The 22,830-nt window shown below is 35.0% G+C and overlaps 2 protein-coding genes and 1 non-coding gene across 3 annotated transcripts; 1 reads left to right on the plus strand and 2 right to left on the minus strand.

Annotated features, from left to right (window-relative positions):
- The first annotated feature begins 9,642 nt into the window (after positions 1–9,642).
- TRNAQ-CUG lies at positions 9,643–9,714 on the plus strand. Its single transcript has one exon. It is a non-coding gene; the product is annotated as a tRNA-Gln (tRNA).
- Positions 9,715–15,243: 5,529 nt separating this feature from the next.
- Positions 15,244–15,928, minus strand: LOC116010567 (putative cell wall protein). Its single transcript, XM_031250038.1, has one exon. It carries the CDS (start codon positions 15,856–15,858, stop codon positions 15,463–15,465), a length of 396 nt encoding a protein of 131 aa, XP_031105898.1. The 5' UTR covers positions 15,859–15,928; the 3' UTR covers positions 15,244–15,462.
- A 985-nt stretch (positions 15,929–16,913) lies between these two features.
- Positions 16,914–20,914, minus strand: LOC116011056 (probable protein phosphatase 2C 52). Its single transcript, XM_031250562.1, has 6 exons — positions 20,546–20,914; positions 18,786–19,281; positions 18,361–18,705; positions 18,107–18,224; positions 17,793–18,016; positions 16,914–17,562 (listed from the first exon to the last, which is right to left on the minus strand). Exons 2-6 carry the CDS (start codon positions 19,041–19,043, stop codon positions 17,083–17,085), a joined length of 1,425 nt encoding a protein of 474 aa, XP_031106422.1. The 5' UTR covers positions 19,044–19,281; positions 20,546–20,914; the 3' UTR covers positions 16,914–17,082.
- Positions 20,915–22,830: the final 1,916 nt, after the last annotated feature.

A 22,830-nucleotide genomic window follows, 5' to 3' on the forward strand; every position in this document is an offset into this window, starting at 1 on the left:
TCCATTTCTGTTCCTTAATGCAACTAATATTATAATATAATTATTAATGTCTAATCTTTTCACGAACTAATGATGGAATAAAATTCATATTCTCTATATAATAGAATTTTTAATCTCTCAAAATTTATTATGCAAACCAAATATGCTATTATAGTATGATTGATCATTACCAAAACTAGATGACTACTATATATAATATTCTGAAAGACCTATCAAATATAAAACTTTATAATTCACCTACTAATTAACAATAAATTATGGGCATCTTAATTGATTATTTTCTTTTAGACTTCTACTAATTAAGTATCAAATTCTTTATTTTCTTTTATGTGTACTATGTAATCGAATTAGCAACAATCGCCCTACTCTTGGAAGGCTTTGACTGCCATAAATAATAAACAACTATTATGTAATAAATGCGTTTGGAGATCAAACATATATTATATACAAAAATAGAAGAGAAAGCATAGGCAAATTAAAGGAATGAGCCATTTTTAGCTCATCACTCACACATGTATTGTACTTTGCTATCATCAACCCAATTCATTATTCAATCTCTATTCTGCAGCATGCTCGGATTAATTTATGTAAAGTTAAACCATCACAAATAAAGACACCCATTACTATTTGAGCCTAGAAAGCTTTCAAAAAGATAACAATAAAAAGATTGATTCATAACTTTTCATAATAAGCACAAAAGAGAAAGGGAAAAGGAGACAAAGGTCAATAAAAAAGGAATTTTCAAAACCATAGTGGCCATCATGTGCGAAATAGATTATGTTCAGCATGTAAAATGCGTATAAAGGAATAATAAACAATACAAACTTGTAGGTCCGATCCATCAACATGATCATATACTATATATATTTTTTCTTTTTATAAAAAAAAAATCGCAATCACTACTTAAGATTAAATGTGCATTGAGTAAACTTCGCTCATGTGTAATAGTCTGTCACACAAGAAATGTAGGAAGACCCTAAATACTATACGTGATTCATGCTCCATCCACTTGGCTACCTTTTTTGGAGCAAAATTTTACTATTTTTCTCTTTTGGTTTCCTCTTTTGTGTCTGCAAACCACACATGAGAAATAACTAAGATAAGTCATACTAAGATCATGTGAGCAGGCTCAACCGAGAGAGTGAATTTTTTAACTTTCTCTTCTTGAATTATGATTTAATAGCTGAGAAAACGAAAATAACAAATCAATTTGAAGGTTAAAATATGTTATTGGGTTAAAAGTGTGTTTTGAAAAAATTAGGTGTTAAATAAATTTACATCATGCTCAGAAATTCGAGATTTTCTACCACCGTTGGAGAGTAAAATCAATAGCAAAAAGATATTTCGAAATATTATATAGGCACTGTAGGTCACCCCCTTCCATTTATATCAAAAATATATTATATCATTGATATTTTGAAATTAGTATTTAATTTTAAATAAATTAAAATTATTAAAATATATTTAAAAAATTATTTTTAAAAAATTTATTGCCGACAATCAAGAGTACATGTCACTTTCAGTTTAATTACACGATTTTGAATTATACAAGAACCCAATTACAGTTTTTGAGTTAGATGGTCTAATTACAATTTTATATGTAATTTGATGGAGTATTTGACCTTTTATTATTATTATTATTATTATTATTATTATTATTATTATTATTATATATTCAGTAACTTTAGACTAGTATTATAATTTATAAATAATTACTTTTGTATTCTGTTAACTGTTTAAATTTAAAAAAATTATATTCAATAAAAAATTTACGTAAATATTAATGGCAGTGATCAAGAATGCTTTTAAAAATCTTTATTCTGTTACCGATTTATAATAAAGTAGTAAAAGTTAGGATATTTTTATAAAATTATTAGGTCATATTTTTTTATATTTATTATTTATTGTGGCAATGCGCCCATGCCACTCACTAGTCACTAGTGACCACAGTAGGACGATATAAGCACGTGTAGAAATTCAGTGACCCCACAGTTATATTCCGCGCGCAATCACCTTATCCGCTAGTTTAACGCATTCCTAGATTTTAGTTTATTAAGGTCCAAAATATTACACGGCCAAAGAATCAAAAGATTGACTTTAACTTGGTATTATGTCCGCTGCGGTCTGCAATCACAATTATAAGAGGAAAATCATTTTCAGTCACCATTAATAATTCCATATTAATCATTTTAGTCCCTCAATTTTAATTTCTATTTAGTGTCGGTAGTAAATTGATGCATTCCCTCCATAACTTTTTCTTTTTTCAATTGTGGTATAATGTCCTCGTCCATTGTATCAAAACAAAGAATAACAAACCAAATGAAAGATTATACAAATCTTTATTAAATCAACATGTCATGTTGGCTATATAGTCATAAATAAGAGATTTGGAGGGATTCTTAAAAGTTTGTAAATAATTAAGTGCATAACCATGATGAGTCACTATAAAAATTGTCGGAGTGATCAATCAACATGTCACATCAATAATATTGTGATAAACTGTGCAATTAAAGCAGTGATAACGATTGAACTCAACTTTAACTCTTCTTTTTTTTTTTTGTCTATTTTGTCCAGCTACAATCACAGGGTGTTTGGTTGAGAAGAGGGAATTAGGAGAAAAGAATTGTAATTCAATGAATAAAGTAGGAATTGAAATTATAGTGTTTGGTATGCAGAAATAGGAATACAAAGAATTGAAAGAGAATCGATGGAATGCCTTTATATAATAATAATAATAATAATAATAATAATAATAATAAATAAAATATGATGTAAATAGAAAAATGTAACGATGTGATTTGACTGTGTGATGCAATAATAATAACCAACTTGGTTGGCGTGAGTGACGTGACCGAACACTCTTGTCTCTTAAGAGAGGTCGGGAGTTTGAACTCCATCTTGTATGGAAAAATCAATCTGGCCAGCACTTTGCCCCTAAATTGGGTCAGGCCGACCCAGTACGGGCTTTAAAGGTGCCTCCTATGAGTTAGGGCCGGCTCATGATACTTCATGATCTAACAAAAAAGAAAATAATAATAATAATTACATATTATTAATATTATTATTATTGTTGTTATTTTGCTGCTACGAAAGAGTGTCAAGAGATGAGAATGAGGCCAGGCGTGAATGACAACTAGAGAAAAGAGTATTAATTATTGAGGGTAAAATGGTCTTCATAGTAGCTCTATTTCTCCTCAAGCGCACCGAATTACAATTCTCATGAGAGTCTGAATTCTAATTCACCGGGAATTGCAATTCCCTCCAACCAAATGCAGTAATTTATAGATTCACTGAATTGTAATTCAACTACCTCCTAACTACTGTCAACCAAACAGCTCGTGAGAGATGACTTTTTTAAAAAAAAAGTTAAGTAATCACCAATTAACGACCACCTAGCATAATTTGCTTCCTTTTTTTCTCTCTCCGACAAAACCCCGAACATAATGAGTCGACTCGAGACGGGGACTGTAGTTTTTACGGCTTGTTGGGGATTCGAATCCTGTGCAAAGGGCAATGACGGTATCAAGAATTGGCAGGATATGATGTTGGTAACGTGTATGTGCCGGGAAGCTTCTTTCAAAGTTTCAACTTTGGCAATTTTGCTCCCAGCATTTTTGCGTACAGAATCTTTGGTTAAATCCAAGAACTGGAGTCCAAATCTAGCATGGTCCCCTTTGCCTAACCAAATCTGAAAACATTGAAAAAAACTCGGTTAAAATTTTAGCGGTATATAGAAACACCGTGTCTACTACTATTTATTGCTACTTTTTTTTTGGTCCCGCGACTAGCGAGTTTCTACCATATTTAGCTTTAAATCTAAGTATGGTATGGTAGGAAATAGTTGTCAACTTCCTGTTGAGAATGAAGGCAAGACATCTGCATTGCCACATAATGTTGGTGACTCACAACTCACACCCAACACAACAGGGAGAACAGTTTTGGTATAGTCAATTTCAAAGGATTTCTCGAATCTAGGAAGGGCTTCTAACAGCCACTTAAAGTTATGAGATAAAAAGAGAAAAATGTCATCGCCTTCAAGCTTCAATTCACAAAATCCACATGTGCAGAGATATTCCGCAACTTAATTCATGGGTGAATGTGTTTTGCGTGTAGCAAAAGTTGTAGATAGGATAACTTACATGCAAAACCAGCACCATTACAGTGACACTTCAATTCTTCTCCGGTTCTCCCTATTTGAAACCAAGTTCTGGGAAACAACAAGATCAAATTATCTCTGTCGAGGGAAAAAAGATCAAAACAGTTACTGGGAGTGGGAAGAGCTTCATATTATATCATGATATGATTCGTTTCATGGACCACGGAAATATAAAGGGAGCATACAGCAAGAAGAGAGGCGCTACTCAATGTACCTACTTTGCTAATAATGTAATAAAACAAAAGATATTAAATGAGCTTTCACATAATGTTACCATATAACGGTCCCCGACAGTGATGAATGATGATGACAAATAGCTTCCATTTCCCCAAAGGTAACCCTAAGTTGCAGTAGAGACAAAGACATGTCATTTGCACGATAATGCTGTAATTGTCACCTGAATGTACCGTGGCTCCTACATCCCTATTTCCATATAAAATGGTGTTTCATGTCCAGTAACATCGATAACCTAAACAATGATAAATCCTGTCATCATTTCCGTTGGGACCTGAATCAATGGCTATGCGCAATCAGTGACTGAATAATTGCAAAGTAATAACTAGCAGTAATTAATACCCAGAGTTCACAACCTAAAGTGGACCTTAAAATTCAGCAATTCCAAGATGGGCAAGATTTTATGTGGCTAAAATGGAGCAAGTACAACTATCCATCAAATTGATCAAAGGGTGATGAGTTGTAGTTTTCGCGGTGGATGGAAAGTAATAGGTGGTAAAACGGAAAGATTTTCGAGTATCGTTCTCAAAGGATGGCAAGGAGGGAATTCAAGCGGTAAGAGAATTAAGCACAAGAGTGTTTAGTGTTTGAAAGCTAACCCAAACATAGTAAGAAAGGTGCATGAACCATAATGAAAATAAGGAACAAACAATGGAAACAAACAATGGGGAAGGAGGATTTGGATCTTGCAACTCATATAGGTATCCTTGATTTCCTAAGATATTAGGCTAGCAACACTTAGATAATGAAAATGAGATAAGGTCACCAACACCACCGCCACTCTCGTGGTCAATGGACTCACTCCTTAAACCGTAATGTCATCCTTGTGATCACTAGGCTAGGAGAGGCATTTTGTCAAACACGTTATGTGCCTCTTATCTTCCACTTCTCCCTTTTCTCAAAGGTGAGAGGGAAATGTGCTAGGCTAGGCTAAGGAGTAACTCTACTCTCATAGATGAGACTCCATCTCCAAACACCTCTCATATAAGTTGATCACCCCTACACAAGAGTCAAAGTGGATCACCACTCAGACAATCAAACTCATAATCAAGCAATTGCAAAACCTAATTGATCAATTCAAAGCTCAAGAATATCCATACAACATTGCTCAATCCAAATCCACAAAGATCTATCTAATCATACTTGGAATTGAAATAGCAAAAGGTAAAAGTAATGACAAGAAATTAAAAGGAAGACTTAGCTAGGAATTGAACTTTGAACTTGAACTTGAATGTTGATCTCAATCTTGCAACAATGGAATTCTTCTCTAATTCTAATCTAAACCTAAGAATTGCAATGTGGAGTGATTTGGGAGAGTTCTCTCTAGGCTAATCCCAGAGAGAGAAAGTCTAAAATGATCTAAAACTGAAGTGTGATCGATCCCCTGCAAAATGGCTCAATTCCCCTTTTAAATCTCGCCCAATTGTTGAAATTTCCGCGATGGACGCCCTAGTGGACGCGCGTCCACGGCGTTAATTGCGTCCAGACTTCAACTTCAGAGAGGGTTCTGATGGACGCCCGGGTGGACGCGCGCGTCCACTGCGCGTCCACAGCAGACCTCTGTTCTGCTGTTAAACTTCTGCAAGCGATATTTCGGACGCAGGGGCGGACGCGCGGCTGGACGCGCGTCCACTGGGCGTCCACTGCAGTCCTGGCCTATTTTTTTGCTCCAACTTTGGTTCGTTCTTCACTTATCTGAAATGTTGTCATTTCCTGCCCTTTTTGCACATCTTTTACCTACAAAACAATTAGCCAAGCATGGAACGGGGTCCAATGACAATAACAAGCATTCTAACGCAATTTAAGGCTCAAATCAAACACAAAAGCAACGAATTGTGCACTAGACGATCCGATAATGACCTTATAAAGATGACATTTTTGGCACTTATCAAAGGGTCTTTTAATCACACGAATCATATGCTGGAAAAATCAGGTAAGAACCAGAAGGCGCGCGAACACCGTAAAAACACCAATAAAGACAATGCTCTTTTAAAGTTACGCTTTAAACAGCAATAAGATTGGAGATAAAACAAGGTGCACCAACTACCAGACCCAGCAAAAAGTAACAGGTCACGTACAGACTACAGACGCCTCTGGGACATTACGAAGAGGTAAAATTTACCCCATCATTCACCAAATATCTATTTCCTACAGATAGAAGGTTGGGAATCATGTGGTGCCTAAGTGTTCCACGTTGACCATTAAGCGGTTCAAACCTGGGAAACGACCTCTCTGCAAAGAGAGGCAGTTTTGTGTACTTCACCAAACTTTGGATGATGCAGGACAGTTGCATACTAGAGCCAACCATTTGAAAGAGAATATACATGAATTTTTGTAGAAAACCAAGAAATCAGAGTGTCACATTGTTTGCTTCCCTGACACATGATAGGCCCACGTAGTGGAAAGGTGACAATATTATAAGAATTGAAGCCCACATCATAGGACACAAGATTTATAAGATGATGAAAAGATGTGAAGTAGTGATTCCCCCTTGATGAATCATTAACATACTATATTAAGTAAAATATACCAACACTGTAGTCCACAGCTCAAATAAACCTGATATATGCTAGTCATCGCCTAGCTTGTTGAAGTTAGCCTATATAGAAGCCTAATAATCAAGGAAATTTACAAGCATTTTATCCCATGTACTTTAAATAAGATTGGCCTTCCATTTTCTACCCAGACTACTATTTATAGTTCAACTCCCCATGAACCATATTGCTTAAATTCATTAGGATTGTCCAGAACACCAAATAAGGATGATGAGCCTGTATGATAATGATTTTACTTAATGAATGTGAGGCTCTAGAAGCTAACTGAAAACTAAGCCATTTGATCAGCAGAAAAAAATTACAGAATATTTGACAATTTCAGATGCAAATTAAGAAATACCTCCATGGCTGAGTTTCCACTAGTAAGTACCAAGGGGATTGGGATCCTGTGCGAATAAACTCCTTAAGACCATATTTTGTAGGGCACCTTCAAAGTGGGCTTACTCTGATCAATAGCCCAGATGAATCACACTGTGCCATCAGTCAGAAAAATATTTAAACAGTTGCTAACGCTAATTTCTGCATCCTGATAAGAAAAGGTCAGTTTACTTAGGCTTAATTTAAATTTGGTTCTCAAATTCAAAGATTTAGTGCACAACTTTCATTTTTTTCACTGCTTGAACCAATGATTAGGATTATTCCAATAAATTTAAAATCTTAAGAGTTATAATTGAAAGTGTCTTCTGAAAACTGTCAGGTCTAGCACTATAGCCAAGAATTCAAGGATTTTAGTCACTTATATAATCAACACATCATCGGATCATCATGTATTCAGTATTCTAGTAGTGAACTTATATCTTCAGTGTTCCAAGGACTAGAACAAACACACAATTCAATTGGAAACTTTAAGGATTGCCCAAACTCTGGACATGATAACAATGACTGGTAGAAGTCACCAGAAATTTGTCATGGTTAGAGAATTATGAACAACCTTGAGCATTAAAAAGCATCAGTTACAAAACATCTAAGTCCATGCAGCCTCAATCCCCAGCTCAAAACTCACTTGTCTACCAGAACTGGAAATTTTACACCTTTTTTTAATGCTACCCATCCTGTCATATCCATTGCCAATTTTACTACTCATCAGTTCTAATGCTAAATCCACATTCCCTGTTTTCCTTGTAGCATTTATCAAAAAGCATAAACTCTGTCTGGAATTTCTCAACCACAACCAAATGATTCTATCAGCTAACTTGTAGGCCTCTTCAATCTGGCCAGCCTAGCACAAAACGTTAATCATATATTCAAAAGCATTATCTAGGTAAATACCCATTGGTGCCAGCTCACCCAAAATCTTAAAAGCTCTAGCCACTTTGCAAGAAAGGCAAAGCGCAGCAGATAATGAAACAGCTACTTGATTGTACTATTATCAATCACTGTATCCCACAATGTCAATGCGTCTAAATTTTGATGGTCTTTAAACAAACCATTGATTAGACTTGTGTATATACACAGAGTTTGGTCACAACCTTAGCTACTTGTTTTGTTCTCCTGAAAAGCATTAAGACTTTGTAAATCTTTCCACTTTAAGCTAAGGCATCTATTTGTGCATTATAACTATAAGAATCAGAAGGACTCCTCTTCTCACCAATTTCCTCAAAGAGCTTTTTAGCCTCAACTATTCTCCAATCAATTAAACTTGATTAAAATATGGCACTGACAGCTATATTGTTATTTGACAGTACTCAATCCCCTCCTCCAATCTCCCACACATGGAAGAACGACTTAAAACAACCCCATATGTAAATTCAACAGGTTAACACCCTTTGTTATCCACTCATGCATTCTATCAGAAAACATCATTGCTTCGTCCAAGTTTGAAATTTTCACATATGAATTAATCAAGGCAGTATAAATCACAGCATTTGGTCTACAACCCTTCTTGAACATAATTTCCAAAACAGCATGCCCCTTAAAAAGCTTACCATCTCCATAAAGCCCTCAAATCACTAAACTATAAGCATATGATGGCACATCTTACACTTTTTTTTTGCACCATTTCATGGTAAAATCACAGGCAATAGTCAAAATCCCACAGAGAATAGCATGCCCAGATTAGTAATCTGATCAGGATCCACATTACTCAACTCCATATCTCTGAACCTCCCAAAAACATCCATAATTCTATTTACATCATTACATGCAAGATATAATTGCTATAAAAAAACGCAAAGCATTCAATATTATGAGCATACCCTCTTTGCTTCCCGGCCCAATAATATAATCCATAAACCGTATCAGTATTTTAAGAAAGCATGTCGAACGTCAAGAAAAATACAACAAAATTGGCTGATAATTTGATAATTTTTTTTGCAGTGAACTTTGAAGTTTTCATCCATGAGGAGTGAATTTTGTAAAAGACTCAAAATTTGGGATACCCGTGCAGAAAGTTGGAGGTATTGAGGTTTGTAACAAGGCCAGAGAGGTCTGTGAAAGCTTCTACCAACTTGTGGTGGCAAATACCCATTTTTTGTGTTCGAATTGAACAAAAATAGAAACGGGTATGGTTTCAATGGATCAGTTATTAAGAATTCAGAAATTTTGAATTTTGGACCGCTGTATGTGAAGAATGCAGAAATGGTGTGAAAGGGGTTTGTTTTTTAGGATTTCCCTCGTTAGACAGTGAGCCAGTGAACAGTGGTGAGCACTGATATTATAAGATTATTTATATATAGTGTTCGAAGACCGTACCAACAAGGTTCTATGGTCTAGTGGTTAGGACATCGGACTCTGAATCCGATAGCCCGAGTTCAAGTCTCGGTAGGACCTTTTTCTCTCAATATTTTCCCCAAATTTATCTTTTTCTTCTTCATCCGGTGGCCCGTTCGCCATTTTCCATTTTTCCTTTTGGGTTTCTCTACATCCTTTTGTCTCTTTCTTCAGAAATATGCATTTAAGAAGCAGGCAAAATTGGAGTGTGAAGAACCAATTTGTCTTCTCCAATAATCCTACATCTTCTTTTAAAAATTGTAATTATATGAGCATTTTGAGCTTTTATTACTTATTTCTTTCTAATTCTCATGTGTATATAATGATTTTATGATAATCGAGTCCATCATAAAATGAATATGGATATACGAAGTGGAAACCGGGGTATACAATAATAATATTATTATTTGGGGCCCAAATTCAAAGTAATGCGTATAAGGCTCCAATAAATAACAAAGCTAGATATGACTAATATTGGACTCGATATGATCCAAACCTGGCCTGTGTGTTAGATGTTAAGGTAAGTAATCACCAAGATATGAGTATTGTAATGAACCAATTGTCAATTGATAATGTCCAAAGGGGATACATGAGGTCCATTTCATAAGGTCTTGAGCCCATTTTCTTGCTACCAAGTGTGTAGTATTAGTTAGGCTCCCTTCTTGGTCATACATGCATACATCTTCACTCCCTACTACTTGTTGCGTTGCCATTTTCTGTTACCAATAAGTATGGCCTACTGGCTACTGCTCTTAATAGTCTAATAAGTAGAATAGTTTAGTTGGGTGCTGCCTAGAGCACCCTTATCAGTGCATATTACTTGATTTATGTCAGATACATAGTTCACATGAAAGAGAGAAAAATGGGAAGCTTCTGCAAGTGAGGGTTTCTTGATTGATAGGTGCGGTTGGGAAGCAAGCCTTATTGTGCACGTTTCACGCACAGTAACGCCTACTCGGGCGCGTGCAGTGCGCGCGACTGAGACGCGCCTGACACAACTTATTTTTTATTTTTTATTTTAAATATCAAATTTGTTTCTTTTTTCATCTCATCGCATTTTCTCTTTCCTAAGTATATTTGAAAAAAACTTCTGAAAAATCACGAAAAAACTCCATTGATAAGAATGCTCTTATGTAGTCATATTATACAAAAATACTTTGATAAAAAAAAAATTTATTCGCACATACCAACCTTAAAAAAATAAAATATACTAAACAAAACTATTCCGTATATTGTACATAAATACTTTGATTAAAAAAAAAAAAAAACGCATCAGCATCTGTAAATGTACCAACCCAAATATTATAGTAATTAATTACAATCTTCGTCAACAGCACCTTGCATTGGATTGAACTAGAACAGTAGACGGTACGAGCAGCCATCAAAACGAACAAAGAATTGGAAGGTAACAAGGAGCCACAGATCCACTAAACTCTTTGTCGTCACGGATTACCAATATTTTATTTCTCATTTTATTCTTATGTTTCATCTGCTTCATCCTCGTCAAAATCTTCGGTCTTCGACTCTACCTGGTACTTCTCTCAAATACTACTTCTCTTTTGTTAATTTTGTTTCGTTTTACAGTGCCCCGTTGTATATTTTGCATAATTTTCAGTTGTTTATAATATCCATTTTCTGAAGAAGTTAAAGTTCTGATCTTTAGCTGTTCCTCTGCTGGAAATCTGCTTATAGAATGAGGTTACCTAAATTTTAACTTTTTTGTTTGACGGTGCCAGGCTTGTCACCTGTGAAAGAATAAATAAAAGATGCCCATGTAGAATTGAATTTTAGTTCATAGCATTAATGGTGTACGAACTGTAGGAATGTTATATGGAGATGGAATTTTTGACTGTCAGATAGTGATTTGTACTGCAAATTTAATTTTATTGTGGATGGGCATGATTTTTTTTTTTTTTGAGTACTATGACTCATGTCAGTAACAATGCAGTATCTGTTAATAACTACTTTCTCAACCTACTAAGCACAAAGAGCTAATATCGTCTCTATGAGGCTCAAACCCACCCCTGAGAATGCAACCGGGTGCCACTAGACCACAAGGTCTTGGCATGGATGGGCATGATTAGTTGGTTATTTAATGCAGTAAAATTAAGCAAGCTTGATGATTGTGTGTGTCTTTGGCATAACTTATTCACAAGTGGTAGCAGATGTGATTAGCATAATTAGCTTATGAGTTAGTTGTTAAGCTATAAGCTCTAGACACAATACACTAACTTATGAGCTTTCTTAAGTTATAAATTGTGCTTAGCTCATTACATTAACTAATGGATGTCTGGCACAGCTTATTTAAGCTATAAACTCATATATATGCTCCTAAAATAGGCTGCACCAAATGTGCACATAGAGTCATGCAAGTTCTACGAAAGACTAAAAGCGGGGTCTAGCTTTATGCGTTATGGGCGAGCCAAGTGTAAATGGTTCACTTAACCACTTGGTGTTTGAGGTCATGTTCTGCCTATCCTAGAGCCAATGATAGGGAATTTCTTGCAAATTCTTTGAGAAACATTGAAGCATGTTGCATACATTTATTTATTAATTATGATGTTAACTTGTCTCTTGCTTTATTAAAGTTTGAAAATCTGAACGAGATTTGCCTGTTTGCATACAAATATTTATTAATTATGATGTTAACTTGTCTCTTGCTTTATTAAAGTTTGAAAATCTGAACGAGATTTGCCTGTCATCAGGGTTAGAGAAGCATGGTCATCTCTGATGTATATTTTCTTGGTATATTTTAGAGCATTAATGGTGTGATGGAGAATAGTTGTTAAAAAGCATTGGTATTAGGCAATCTTGTCTGAGCTGTCCAAAAAAGGGTATCTTGATTACTATCCTAATGATGTGATTTGAGTTGTTGCATATCCTAGAGCCATGATAGTGAACTTCTTCTAAACACATTGAAAGCAGATTGCATATATTGTTTTTATTAAGTATGATGTTAACTTGTCAATCTCTTGCTTTTATAAATTTGATAACCACCTGAATGAGATTTGCCCGTCATTGTGATATATATGTTTTCTTGATATGTTTTAGAACATTAATGTTGTGATGGAGAATTGTTGGAACAAGGATAGGTATTAAGTAATCGTGTCTTAGTCGTTCAAAGCATTGGATTGTTTGATTGAAGAAAAGGATATGCTGATTATCATCCGAGTAATGTGATTGATTTGTTGGCTTGTTATGTTGCTGGACTCCACGTCTTTTATTGGATATTAAAGTTAATGATCATTGTCATTAGATCAAGAGCAACTATACGCCTGATAATGAAATGTTCACTAATGTCATAGCTAACTTCTCTCGCTAGCATTTACAACCTTTTAGTCCTACAAACATGTGGAGTTAATAGTGCCAAACTAAAAGGTAGTCTGCTTAGTAGGTGGTGCTATTTATTATCCTCATTCATTGCACCTCAAATCATAGATATTCATTTCCTCCCTGATAATCGTCGGTGCACAAATTGTTCTTGTACTTTATTTGTCAGTTATCATGGGCTCTAGGCAATCTACCAGCTTCAATTACCCTTTTCTTTTCCCCCCTTCAAAACAAATTAGTAATTGTTTTAATAATCATTGATTATCTGCGCAATGAGAACTTCTTCACTTTTCTTTTTGGCGCGACTATTTTCCTCTATCTGGGTTCCCTCGTATTATTGAAGTTAATTCTTGTTTGTTACATATTCATTTTTGCTTTTTAGATGACAGCTAAGAGGCTCAATTCTTGTACCTGTTATGATGTGAAATTTTTAAAGTAGAATTTTTTTTTAGAACTGCATGTACCTCGGATGTTAAAGGACATCATATCACTCATTAAGAATGAAGAGCCTACTACCTAGGATGTTGGAAGACATCATTCTGACATTTTTACTTGTAACATGTTTTGGCATTTAGTAATAAAAGAACACAAGTAAAACAAAAAGTAGCAGGTTCCATAACTTCCAACTGGGAATTCTGAAATTGCCAGCGTAAACTACCAAAAGAAGTCTAAAAACTATCTCCCATCGAGGAACAAAAATTATGAAATTTTGTCTTGAACAGTGGAAAACTATTGAGGTCTTTTCCTGTATACATTTCCTTAAAATGCTTCCAGAATTACAACTGAAGATCATTCTTGTTCACCATTAAAGTTGTCATTTGTGCATGTGTCTGTCTTTTCCATATAATGACAGATAATTAAGCATTTAAGCTTGTCTCTGTCAAACAATGATCCAAATTGAGTTCTGATCTTGAGAAGATTTGTAGTTGGTTAGTCGCTACTATCAGGCTATGAGCCATAAATTTATACTCCGTATCTGCTATAACTGAAAATTTGATTTGTTTATAACACAAGTCTTGTTCGGTAGGGGACTAATTGATTATACGTGCGTTTCTATCAGGAAAAACAGATGGATAACTTAATCTGGAGAGATGTGGACCTTTAAACCTTCACTTTTTCATGTATAAACCAAGAATAGAAATTCTTAACATGATGAGGTTGCAGATTAAGATGTTCAACCTGTAATGATATTGACTATATTAATGTTGAAAAAGAGATTGTTCTGATAATACCAAGGGAATTAAATTGGCAGGGCAGGGATTGATTTCTGATTTGGATATGCTACCTAACATTACAGGCCTTTATTATTGTTGTATTTGTGAGATTATTTGATTGTCAATTCTTATTTCTCTGTCTTCTCCCTGAAAATATAGTTTAGAAAGTCTTTTCCATGAAAATTAAGTTTAGCAGGCATTTTCCTAGTTGGTAGAATAAATATCCTTAGATGTTATGTTTCTCTTGATTATATATATACAAGGGCAAGATCATGTGAATATGTGGACTCTAAAAGTGAACATGTTCTTTTACATATCATAAGGTGCGCACGTTCTCAAGTGTAATTTTGTGTGGTGTACGTTCACACATGAGCGTGTATTCTCATTTGATCTATATATATAGACACATGCATTTCTTAATCTTCCATGTAGAATGTAGATGTTGTCTTATGTTTAATTCAGAAATTTAAACTCATAACCTTGTGTATTATAGTTGGACTATACATTTATGTTTATATATCATAGTATATGTTTAACAACTAGTCCATGTCCAAAGTATATCACCTCACTCGAAAAAAAATAAAGTACGATAAAATTTACGAGTTATAAACTAATGGCAATGAAGATTGAAATTAAGATGGTCACATAGTTGATTCTTGGGTGGCAAATTATAGGTAAGGATGCAATAAAATTGTGGCTTGGAGTTTCACTTTGGGGTGGATCATTGTGGACACCAGTGACCAGACATTAGTCCTTCCACCTAATGAGTCGTTAAGTCATCGTGATTTATACCTCCACAATCTTGTCTAGTGTAGGGTCTTCAAAGCAAGACTACAAGAGATTTTGCTTTTTATGGGCAACATCGAAATTAAGACATTTTAGTTGAAATCAACGGTCATCCGTCATTACCCGCCATCAAGAAACTGGATTGATTCAATGTATAAAAGTTGAATTATAATGTTTATTGAATTTAACATAAATAATGAGCATTTTATTAATTATCAAACATTAAAAAAAAAAAAAAACATTAGCAGTCACCAATATCTGAAATATTAAACAAGACAATTTTATTGATAATAATAACTCAACATACAACAACGTACCACATCAAAAATACAATCTTAAACGGACACAATACATAGTTGAACTATGAAAAAAAAAAAAAAAAGATGCTTAATTAGTATCCTACACGCCATGCACGCCTGCTTATTCAATACTAAATTAACGACGAACCAAGAAATGAAAGAAGCTGATGATAACGTCATCAATGGCGAGCGGGCGGAGTTGGCAGGCCGCCACCCACGGCCGGGACCTCGAAACCGGGGTTAGGGATGATAGTATCATCATTACCGGGAATATAGGTGGAACCGGCGGCTGCACTTCCACTACCAATAATGTCGTCGATGGGGTTAATGGCTCCAGTTCCGGCGCCACTTCTCCCGGTGATGGGGTTATAGTTAAAGGGATCAACTTTCTTGTGAGGGACAACGACACGACCAAACCCAGGAATAAGGACAGTTCCGTCGTAGAGAAACTCGGGTTGTTTCTTGTCCATGTTCTTGGAGTCGGCGTTTGGCATGCCACGCCCCGCGAATGCGGAAGAGGAAAGTACGAGGATGGAAAGGAAAGCGCAGATGAAACGAAGGGTTATAGCGGCCATTGATGTAGATTGAGAGATTGCAGAAGAGGGGAGAAGAGTGGATAAGTGTAGGATGGGATGAGCAAAGTGATGGGAGATTGAGTGGAATATATAGGGGAAAAAGAGGATGGTAGTTGGGTGGGGGTTTGGCGGTGATTAAAGAGATGGTGTTCCACAAAGACTATATAGAATTGGAGAGTTAAAAAAAAGAACATGTTAGCTAATTATTTGCTCTTTAATGGTATAGCAAGAATTTATCATGTTTTACGTGTTGTTTGGTTCTCAATATCAGCTTTCAACAGCCCATAAATGCTCTCATTCTTTTCATTCCATGGATCATCAACTCCTATCGTGGTTGCATGTCCTCTTTACAAACATTTTTAGTTACCCACTTACCCTGTATGTATCATATAAGGTTACAAGTTTGCAAACTCAGGAGTGACTCGTTGACTTCTTGATTTGAGGCTTTGAGTTGATCAACACGACCTAGGCTGGTTTACTTATCATTTGCTGGCTAAGGTTACAATGTGAGATTTATGCAGTGCATACTCTCAGGTAGTGACTATAGTTTTCCTTTGTAAAAAAAAAGTATAACTAGGGATGACTCAACCAAGTTGGTCACAAATTCAACTCTCATCAAGAACAGTCAGTTGATTTATATTCTTATGATCTTTTGTTGGGTAGGGTCACAATTTGGGATTGCATGTGAGAGGCATAATAGAAAAATTCATGCATGGTGGTGTTGAAAAATATGAGGAATTTAGATGAGTGGAAACAGTTTGTACAGAAAATCACTCACCAAACTTATTGACATCCATAAATGTTCTCTTACATTTCTTCTCGTTTGTTTGGGCCGACAGGTATACATCATCATCAGTTTGTCCATATGGTTTGGCTGGTAATCATCTTGCTCTCTCCCCTTTCGAACAGGAACAATGAACCTAGACTAGGTAGAATCCATAACTATGTTGTTTCATAAATTAGACAATTATTAATCTTGTTTTTACACAGTCATGGAATTACCAAGACGAGACAAATTATATGACGGAGGACTAAATTTGGTAAAATCATGAAAGTTTTCCGGAGATTAATGAAGCAAACTGAATTCAGTTAAAACATAGTAAAGCATGAAAGGTGCAGCAGATGCCACAAAAGAAGTTTTACATTCACTATTTGGCATAAAGATAGAACTATATATATATATTACAACAACAAAGGTAACCTTAACCAGATTACAAATTATGGCTATGGCCTCTCTTCACAAAACCTGGGCAATTGAACCAAGGAGTTAACCCTCGTGACGCCTTCCAATCCTGACCAGTAATTCTCATCTTCTGCAACTACACGTTCTTTGTTTGATCCTGTTTCTGCTGCTGCTGCTGCTGCTACTCTTTTGTAAGAATCGGTTTCTTCTGGTGCTCTGACCGTGAAGTTTCTCTGCATGGATGGCTCCGAGGTCTGCCCATCATCGGATTCTGCAGCATTGCCCGAATGGTTGCTCTGCAGGGTTGCAGAAGAGAAGCATTGTTCATCATAATCAGATTCAGAGTCCATCTTCCCATCCAAGAACAAGCAAACGACAGCACAATCGTCCATCTTTGATGTTGGGTACTTGGTTTTCCATTCCCGGGCTGCAGACTCGACAAGGATTCTGGCTGCACCTGACCTCGAAGGAGATGATGACACTATCTCCACAACTTCTTCGTTGCTCAGTACATCCCAAACCTGCAATAAGTCGCGTTGAGATATCACAAACAACTTCTAAGGCATATAGCTATGTAATCTCTTTCTTAAACAGTCTTTAAGACACAATCTCATTCCTTTGAAAGCAACAAACCAAACAAGAACATTAACAACCTCATACTAAGTTTTTTTGTTTTCTTTTCTGGGTACAACTAAGTTATTGCAACTAAGCAGAGAATGGGTACGACCAAAATTTTCAGGAAGGAACTTACACCATCAGAAGCAAGAACAATGAACTTGTCTCGATCAGTAAGGACCCGATGAGAAAATTCAGGAATAGAAATGACTCCATATTCCTTCAAACAAAAATCTCCAAATGCTCTAGCCATTGCTAAGCCAGGGGCATCATCAAATGGCAACCAAACTCTTTGCACTTCTGGCTCGTCTTGCAATGCAAAAACCCGACCTTTACACCGTTTTATCCTCTCTGCTTCCTCTATTAAAAACAAAAATGTCCCAGATCATCAAAAACTATTCACATAACGAGCCTGTAGAATAAGAAGTTTAATACGAGCGAGGAGTATACTAGGTAAATCAGGCTTCAAATCAACAGTCAACTGAATAGCCACCATTGAGTCATTGCTAGCCTTTGATGCCAAAATTGCCCGAGAATCACCAATATTCCCCATGAAAAGATTCGATCCCTTACAAGCAAACAACAAAAGATACAAGCTTAATAAAAACAAAAATGGACTTGTGGATAATTATGAAGGGAAATGTAGGACAATTTTAACTAATAGGAAAAAAAAAACGATCAAAAGAGCAAGCTACTTCAATTACCTGTTTCACGATAGTAACTGCAGTGCTACCACTGCAAAAGCAATCTAAGTTAGGGTGAGACCTCAGTTCTTTGTCCATGGCCTTGTATGATTTAAGGAACGCTTCCCTCCACAAAGAGTCCACTTTATCCTCCACAGCGCCCGCCTTATGAGGATCAACAACATCCAATTTTGGGTTCCCGTTGCAGCAATTAGCACCAGACCCATCGTACTTTGTCTCACAAGGCTGCAGATAGGATAATAGTTTGAGTGGCAGTGCATCCCTCACTTTCCGAGAAACCATATGACCATACGGACCGTGGCCATCAAAGACGCCACAAAAAGTCACATCTTCTCCCATAAAATCCTGCAAATATATAGAAAGGATGAAACTTTCAGTCTCTGGAAGTCATTAAAGAACATCATTGGCAAGGTCGAAGAACCTACTTCCCACACAAGCATGGCATCCTGATTTATGCCCTTGCGTCCCTGCTGAGTGAATATACAAGAAGTGCGGCTCTTCCCATTTGTGAAAATCCGAGTACATATAGAAGACAAATGGTGCAGTACAGTGACAGGATCAGAGAATGTCCTCGTCCTCTTTCGCCCAAACATGCTTATTCCCAAACATTCGGGAGAGCCTCTCTCCCCATTGCTCCGATTACTACAAGTACTCTGGCTACTGGTTGAGACACAACCCCCCATTTGCTTATGCACAGAAACAGACCATCTACTTTAACTTAACAACAATGCTCTTCTTCTGGAAGAAACAGATCTCAAAGCAGTTCACAGTTTAATTTACAGTTATTGACCAGAAAACTGCCAGAGTGCCAGAATTTAAAAATTCCAATACAGCAAAACTGAATCTTTTGAACTTAAATTATACTTTATCTTGGTCAAATGCCAATCCACTGGGGAAGAAGTGGGCAGATAACCAAACCACCTAAACAAAACAAACCAGTAATTAATTAATTTATGTAGTCATTAAAAAAAAGTATTAAAAAAGCACATGAAAATGAAATGCTGCAAGAATAGAAAAATAAATAAATCAACAAATACTTTGATTCAAAGGCCTTGCATGTGAGCAGGAAAGTTTGATACTCTTGACGAGGCTGTCTTGAGCACTTGTCTTCTAATGGGAATCTCAACTTTACAAATCAAATTGAGAGCTTTTATGCTAACATGTTCCCACCTTCCAATATTAGCTAAAGCCAAAGAAGCACACAAAAAGGAAGAAATTCTGGGTGAAAAATTAAGGAACACACCATAAGACAAAGGCTGAGATTCTGAGAACGACCTAACAGTAAGTAGTCAAACCTTCTTGCTTTATCCTATTAACTTTCCTAATTTTGTTAAGTTTTTTCTCCAAAAAAAAAAAAGGGTTAATACCAGTACTACTTAATTCAACATGAAATTGCATACACACTCACACCAGTATTTAGGGTGCGTTTGGTTCGCACATGGGAATCGGAATCGAAATAGGTATCAAATACTTGTAATGGTAATGAGTTTTGGTAAAAGTATTTAGCATGTTTGGTAGTTGGGTGGAATGTGAATGGTTATTAATAGTTGTGGAAGAAAGGAGTAAGGGAGATTAAACCCTTATTTAATAAGGGTATGGATTTTCTCATTAATGGAGTATTCCAAACCCACAGTAGCATTCACAAAACCTATCAACCAAACACTTTCATACCCATTCCTTATGCCTAACCCCACCAACCAAACACAACCTAAGTATATCACATGAAAATGAAGAATTCAACCATAAACGTGAAATCAAAATGCTGTAAAGCGAAAAAGGGAAACACTGAACAGAAAAAAAAGTCAAATTTCAGTGATGTTGAAATAAAGTGAAGTCTGCTTTCAGACTTGAAAGGTTTTCCCTCTTGATAGACTCGAGAAAACGTAGAATGGACTAAACAAAAAACACTCGAAAAGAAAAAAATAAACAAATGAAACACAGAAAAGGTAAAGAAAAGCAGTGGATTTGTCAACATTAAAGTCTTATACGGACCCCCGAAAGCATAGCAAGAACAGATCAAGGCCAATCATTTTGAAATGGAAAACGAAAAAAATAGAATTTTACCCAGAAACAGCAGTAAAATACTAGAAAAACAAACAGTCATTTCTTGGATTTTCATCACGACATTTGAGGAAAAGATTACATCTTTAAACAGTTTTGAAGCAGGGGACAAACAGAAATGTACCTTGAACTTCTGTAGTAAAAACCCAAGCTTGCAAAAATGGAGATCAAAGAATCTTTATGAATGGAGAGGACAAACAGTGGTGGGTAATATTCATTTCCCAAGTGTGAAAAAAAAGGCTACTTTCCGGGAGAATGGGGTGTTAGAATGTTAGGTGTGGTTTTGTTGGGAAGCAGGCAGCTGTGAGGTGGAGATAGACATTTCCGCTGGCGGCGATGGCGGTGGTGCTGCTGGCGGCGATGGCGGTAGGCAGAGATATATATACATACATATCAATATATCATTAACGCCTTTCCTTCACGTTATTCAAGACCTGACTCAACCTCTCTCTCTCTCTCTCTCTCTCTCTCTCTCTCTCTCTCTCTCTCTCTCTCTTCCTCGCGCGTAATTCATACCTATCAACTTCTTTCTCTTTTCCCATTTGTCTATGATTTTTGTTATAATTTCACTTTGATCCCTCTACTTTTAATCATTAGTATTTGGTACAATTTCTCTTTCATTTTTTCATTCTTATCCAAAGTGTGCCATTTAAAAAAAAAATACATATAATTCTTTACAAGATAATATATGTTCTATACTTTTTTGCTAAATATTAGTTATATTTTTTTTTGCTAAATAGGCTAAACTTATTACATCCGTTTTGGTTCATGAAAAAGAATTGAGAAAGAATTTAATTTAATTTTCATGAAAAATAAATTACTTGAAATATTAAAACTCTATTGTTTGGTTAATGAGAAAAGATTATTGAATATAATTAGTATAAAGACTTGAAGACTCTATATATGGGGTAATATAAAATTTCAACGCAAATTTTTTACCCAAAGATGTCGTTGAAAATAAAATATCAAAGGAGAACAATCAAGAATTTATTTCCCTATTTGAGAAATCCACTTTCTATTGCAATAAAAAAATTTCCACCAACCAAACTTTATTTTTCCTCAAATTTGAGTAAGAAATTCTCCAATCCCAACAAAAATATTTTGAAACAAGCATGCCATTAGTATTTGTATTTTATATCAATTATATATACTTTAACAAAATATTAATTTTGGTAATAACTTTATTAGTATTTTAATTTTTAAAACTTTTATTTCTGCTCATAAAATAATTTTTTTAATTATTATTACCATTTAAATCCCAAGTTGGGTGCATTATGGATCAATTATAAGACTAGTGTCTAGTGATTTGATGCTTCTTTAAAAAAAAAAAAAAACTTTTAATGATTAATGTTGTTAACATATATAAGGTTCATAATATTACTTTGACATACGAAATCTGAAGATGCAAGATTTATGAATCATAAGTCATTCGATTTGAAAAATGATGCATGGATTTATAAAATATTTACTTTTTTTTTGGCATCTTAGATGACTTTACATGCATAATTATCCTCGATAAAATAAATTAATTTATAGATAATCAATAAATATAAAATAATCATGACACATGTTACATTATAGTCGCGGAATAAAATGTATGATTAAAAATTTAATGTAAGTGGTCATTTTCAACAAATTTAGTCATTAAGTTGTGATTATGGGTGGTCTACTTTATTCTTTAACTTGATTTTAAATAACTAAAATTGGCCTTCAAAAAAAAAAACTAAAACTGACTTTAATTTACATAAAATTTCATTTTAAATAATTTGATTAGATTTTTAATAAGTTTTATTTTTCCTCTTTAAATAATATTTTTTTCATAAAATATGAATATGGTATATGTATGCGTGTATCAAAGAGGGGTAATCTAAAATATAATCATTAACCAAATAAGATAATCTTATATTTTACAATTCAAACTAAAATTTTACATTCTTAATATCTCACATTATATTCTTGGAAGTAAATTAGGTAATCCAAAATTGCGTCAATCAAACTTCCCCAAAACTCATTTATTAAGGTTAGCTGAATGGCATAGTGTGACCCACGCGTTTAACGGTGATGTCCAAAACGCCCGGCTCTACTCCAAAATAAATAATTAAGTAATCGCCGAAATGCCAAGTCAAATAAGAAATCTGACAATACATGACGTGGCTATGTGGCATCATGCCAATCGAGTGAGTGCAAATATTTAAACAGTCCAATCTAATTGTAATTATTTGACGAATAATCCTATGTACACATGAAATTTTTTAAGGCTGGAGATTAAATTATTTTTATAGTGGTAAGAAATACATGATTTTTTATTATCATTTATTTATATATGAATTTTAAATTATTATAAATGAGTGAAATTTAATCAATGCATAACTTCAAGTAATGGTGTTTACCAAAAAAAAAAAAAAAAAA

The sequence above is a fragment of the Ipomoea triloba genome, chromosome 2 (genome assembly GCF_003576645.1).
Source record: "Ipomoea triloba cultivar NCNSP0323 chromosome 2, ASM357664v1".
Classification (NCBI taxonomy): Eukaryota; Viridiplantae; Streptophyta; class Magnoliopsida; order Solanales; family Convolvulaceae; genus Ipomoea; species Ipomoea triloba.

Coding starts and splice junctions, on each gene's coding strand:
- LOC116010567 (XM_031250038.1), bottom strand. CDS start 15,858: ATGGCCGCTATAACCCTTCGTTTCATCTGCGCTTTCCTTTCCATCCTC.
- LOC116011056 (XM_031250562.1), bottom strand. CDS start 19,043: ATGGGGGGTTGTGTCTCAACCAGTAGCCAGAGTACTTGTAGTAATCGG. Junction 18,225..18,360: donor CAGTTACTATCGTGAAACAG/GTAATTGAAGTA, acceptor TTTGCTTGTAAG/GGATCGAATCTTTTCATGGG. Junction 18,017..18,106: donor TTTGAAGCCTGATTTACCTA/GTATACTCCTCG, acceptor TGTTTTTAATAG/AGGAAGCAGAGAGGATAAAA.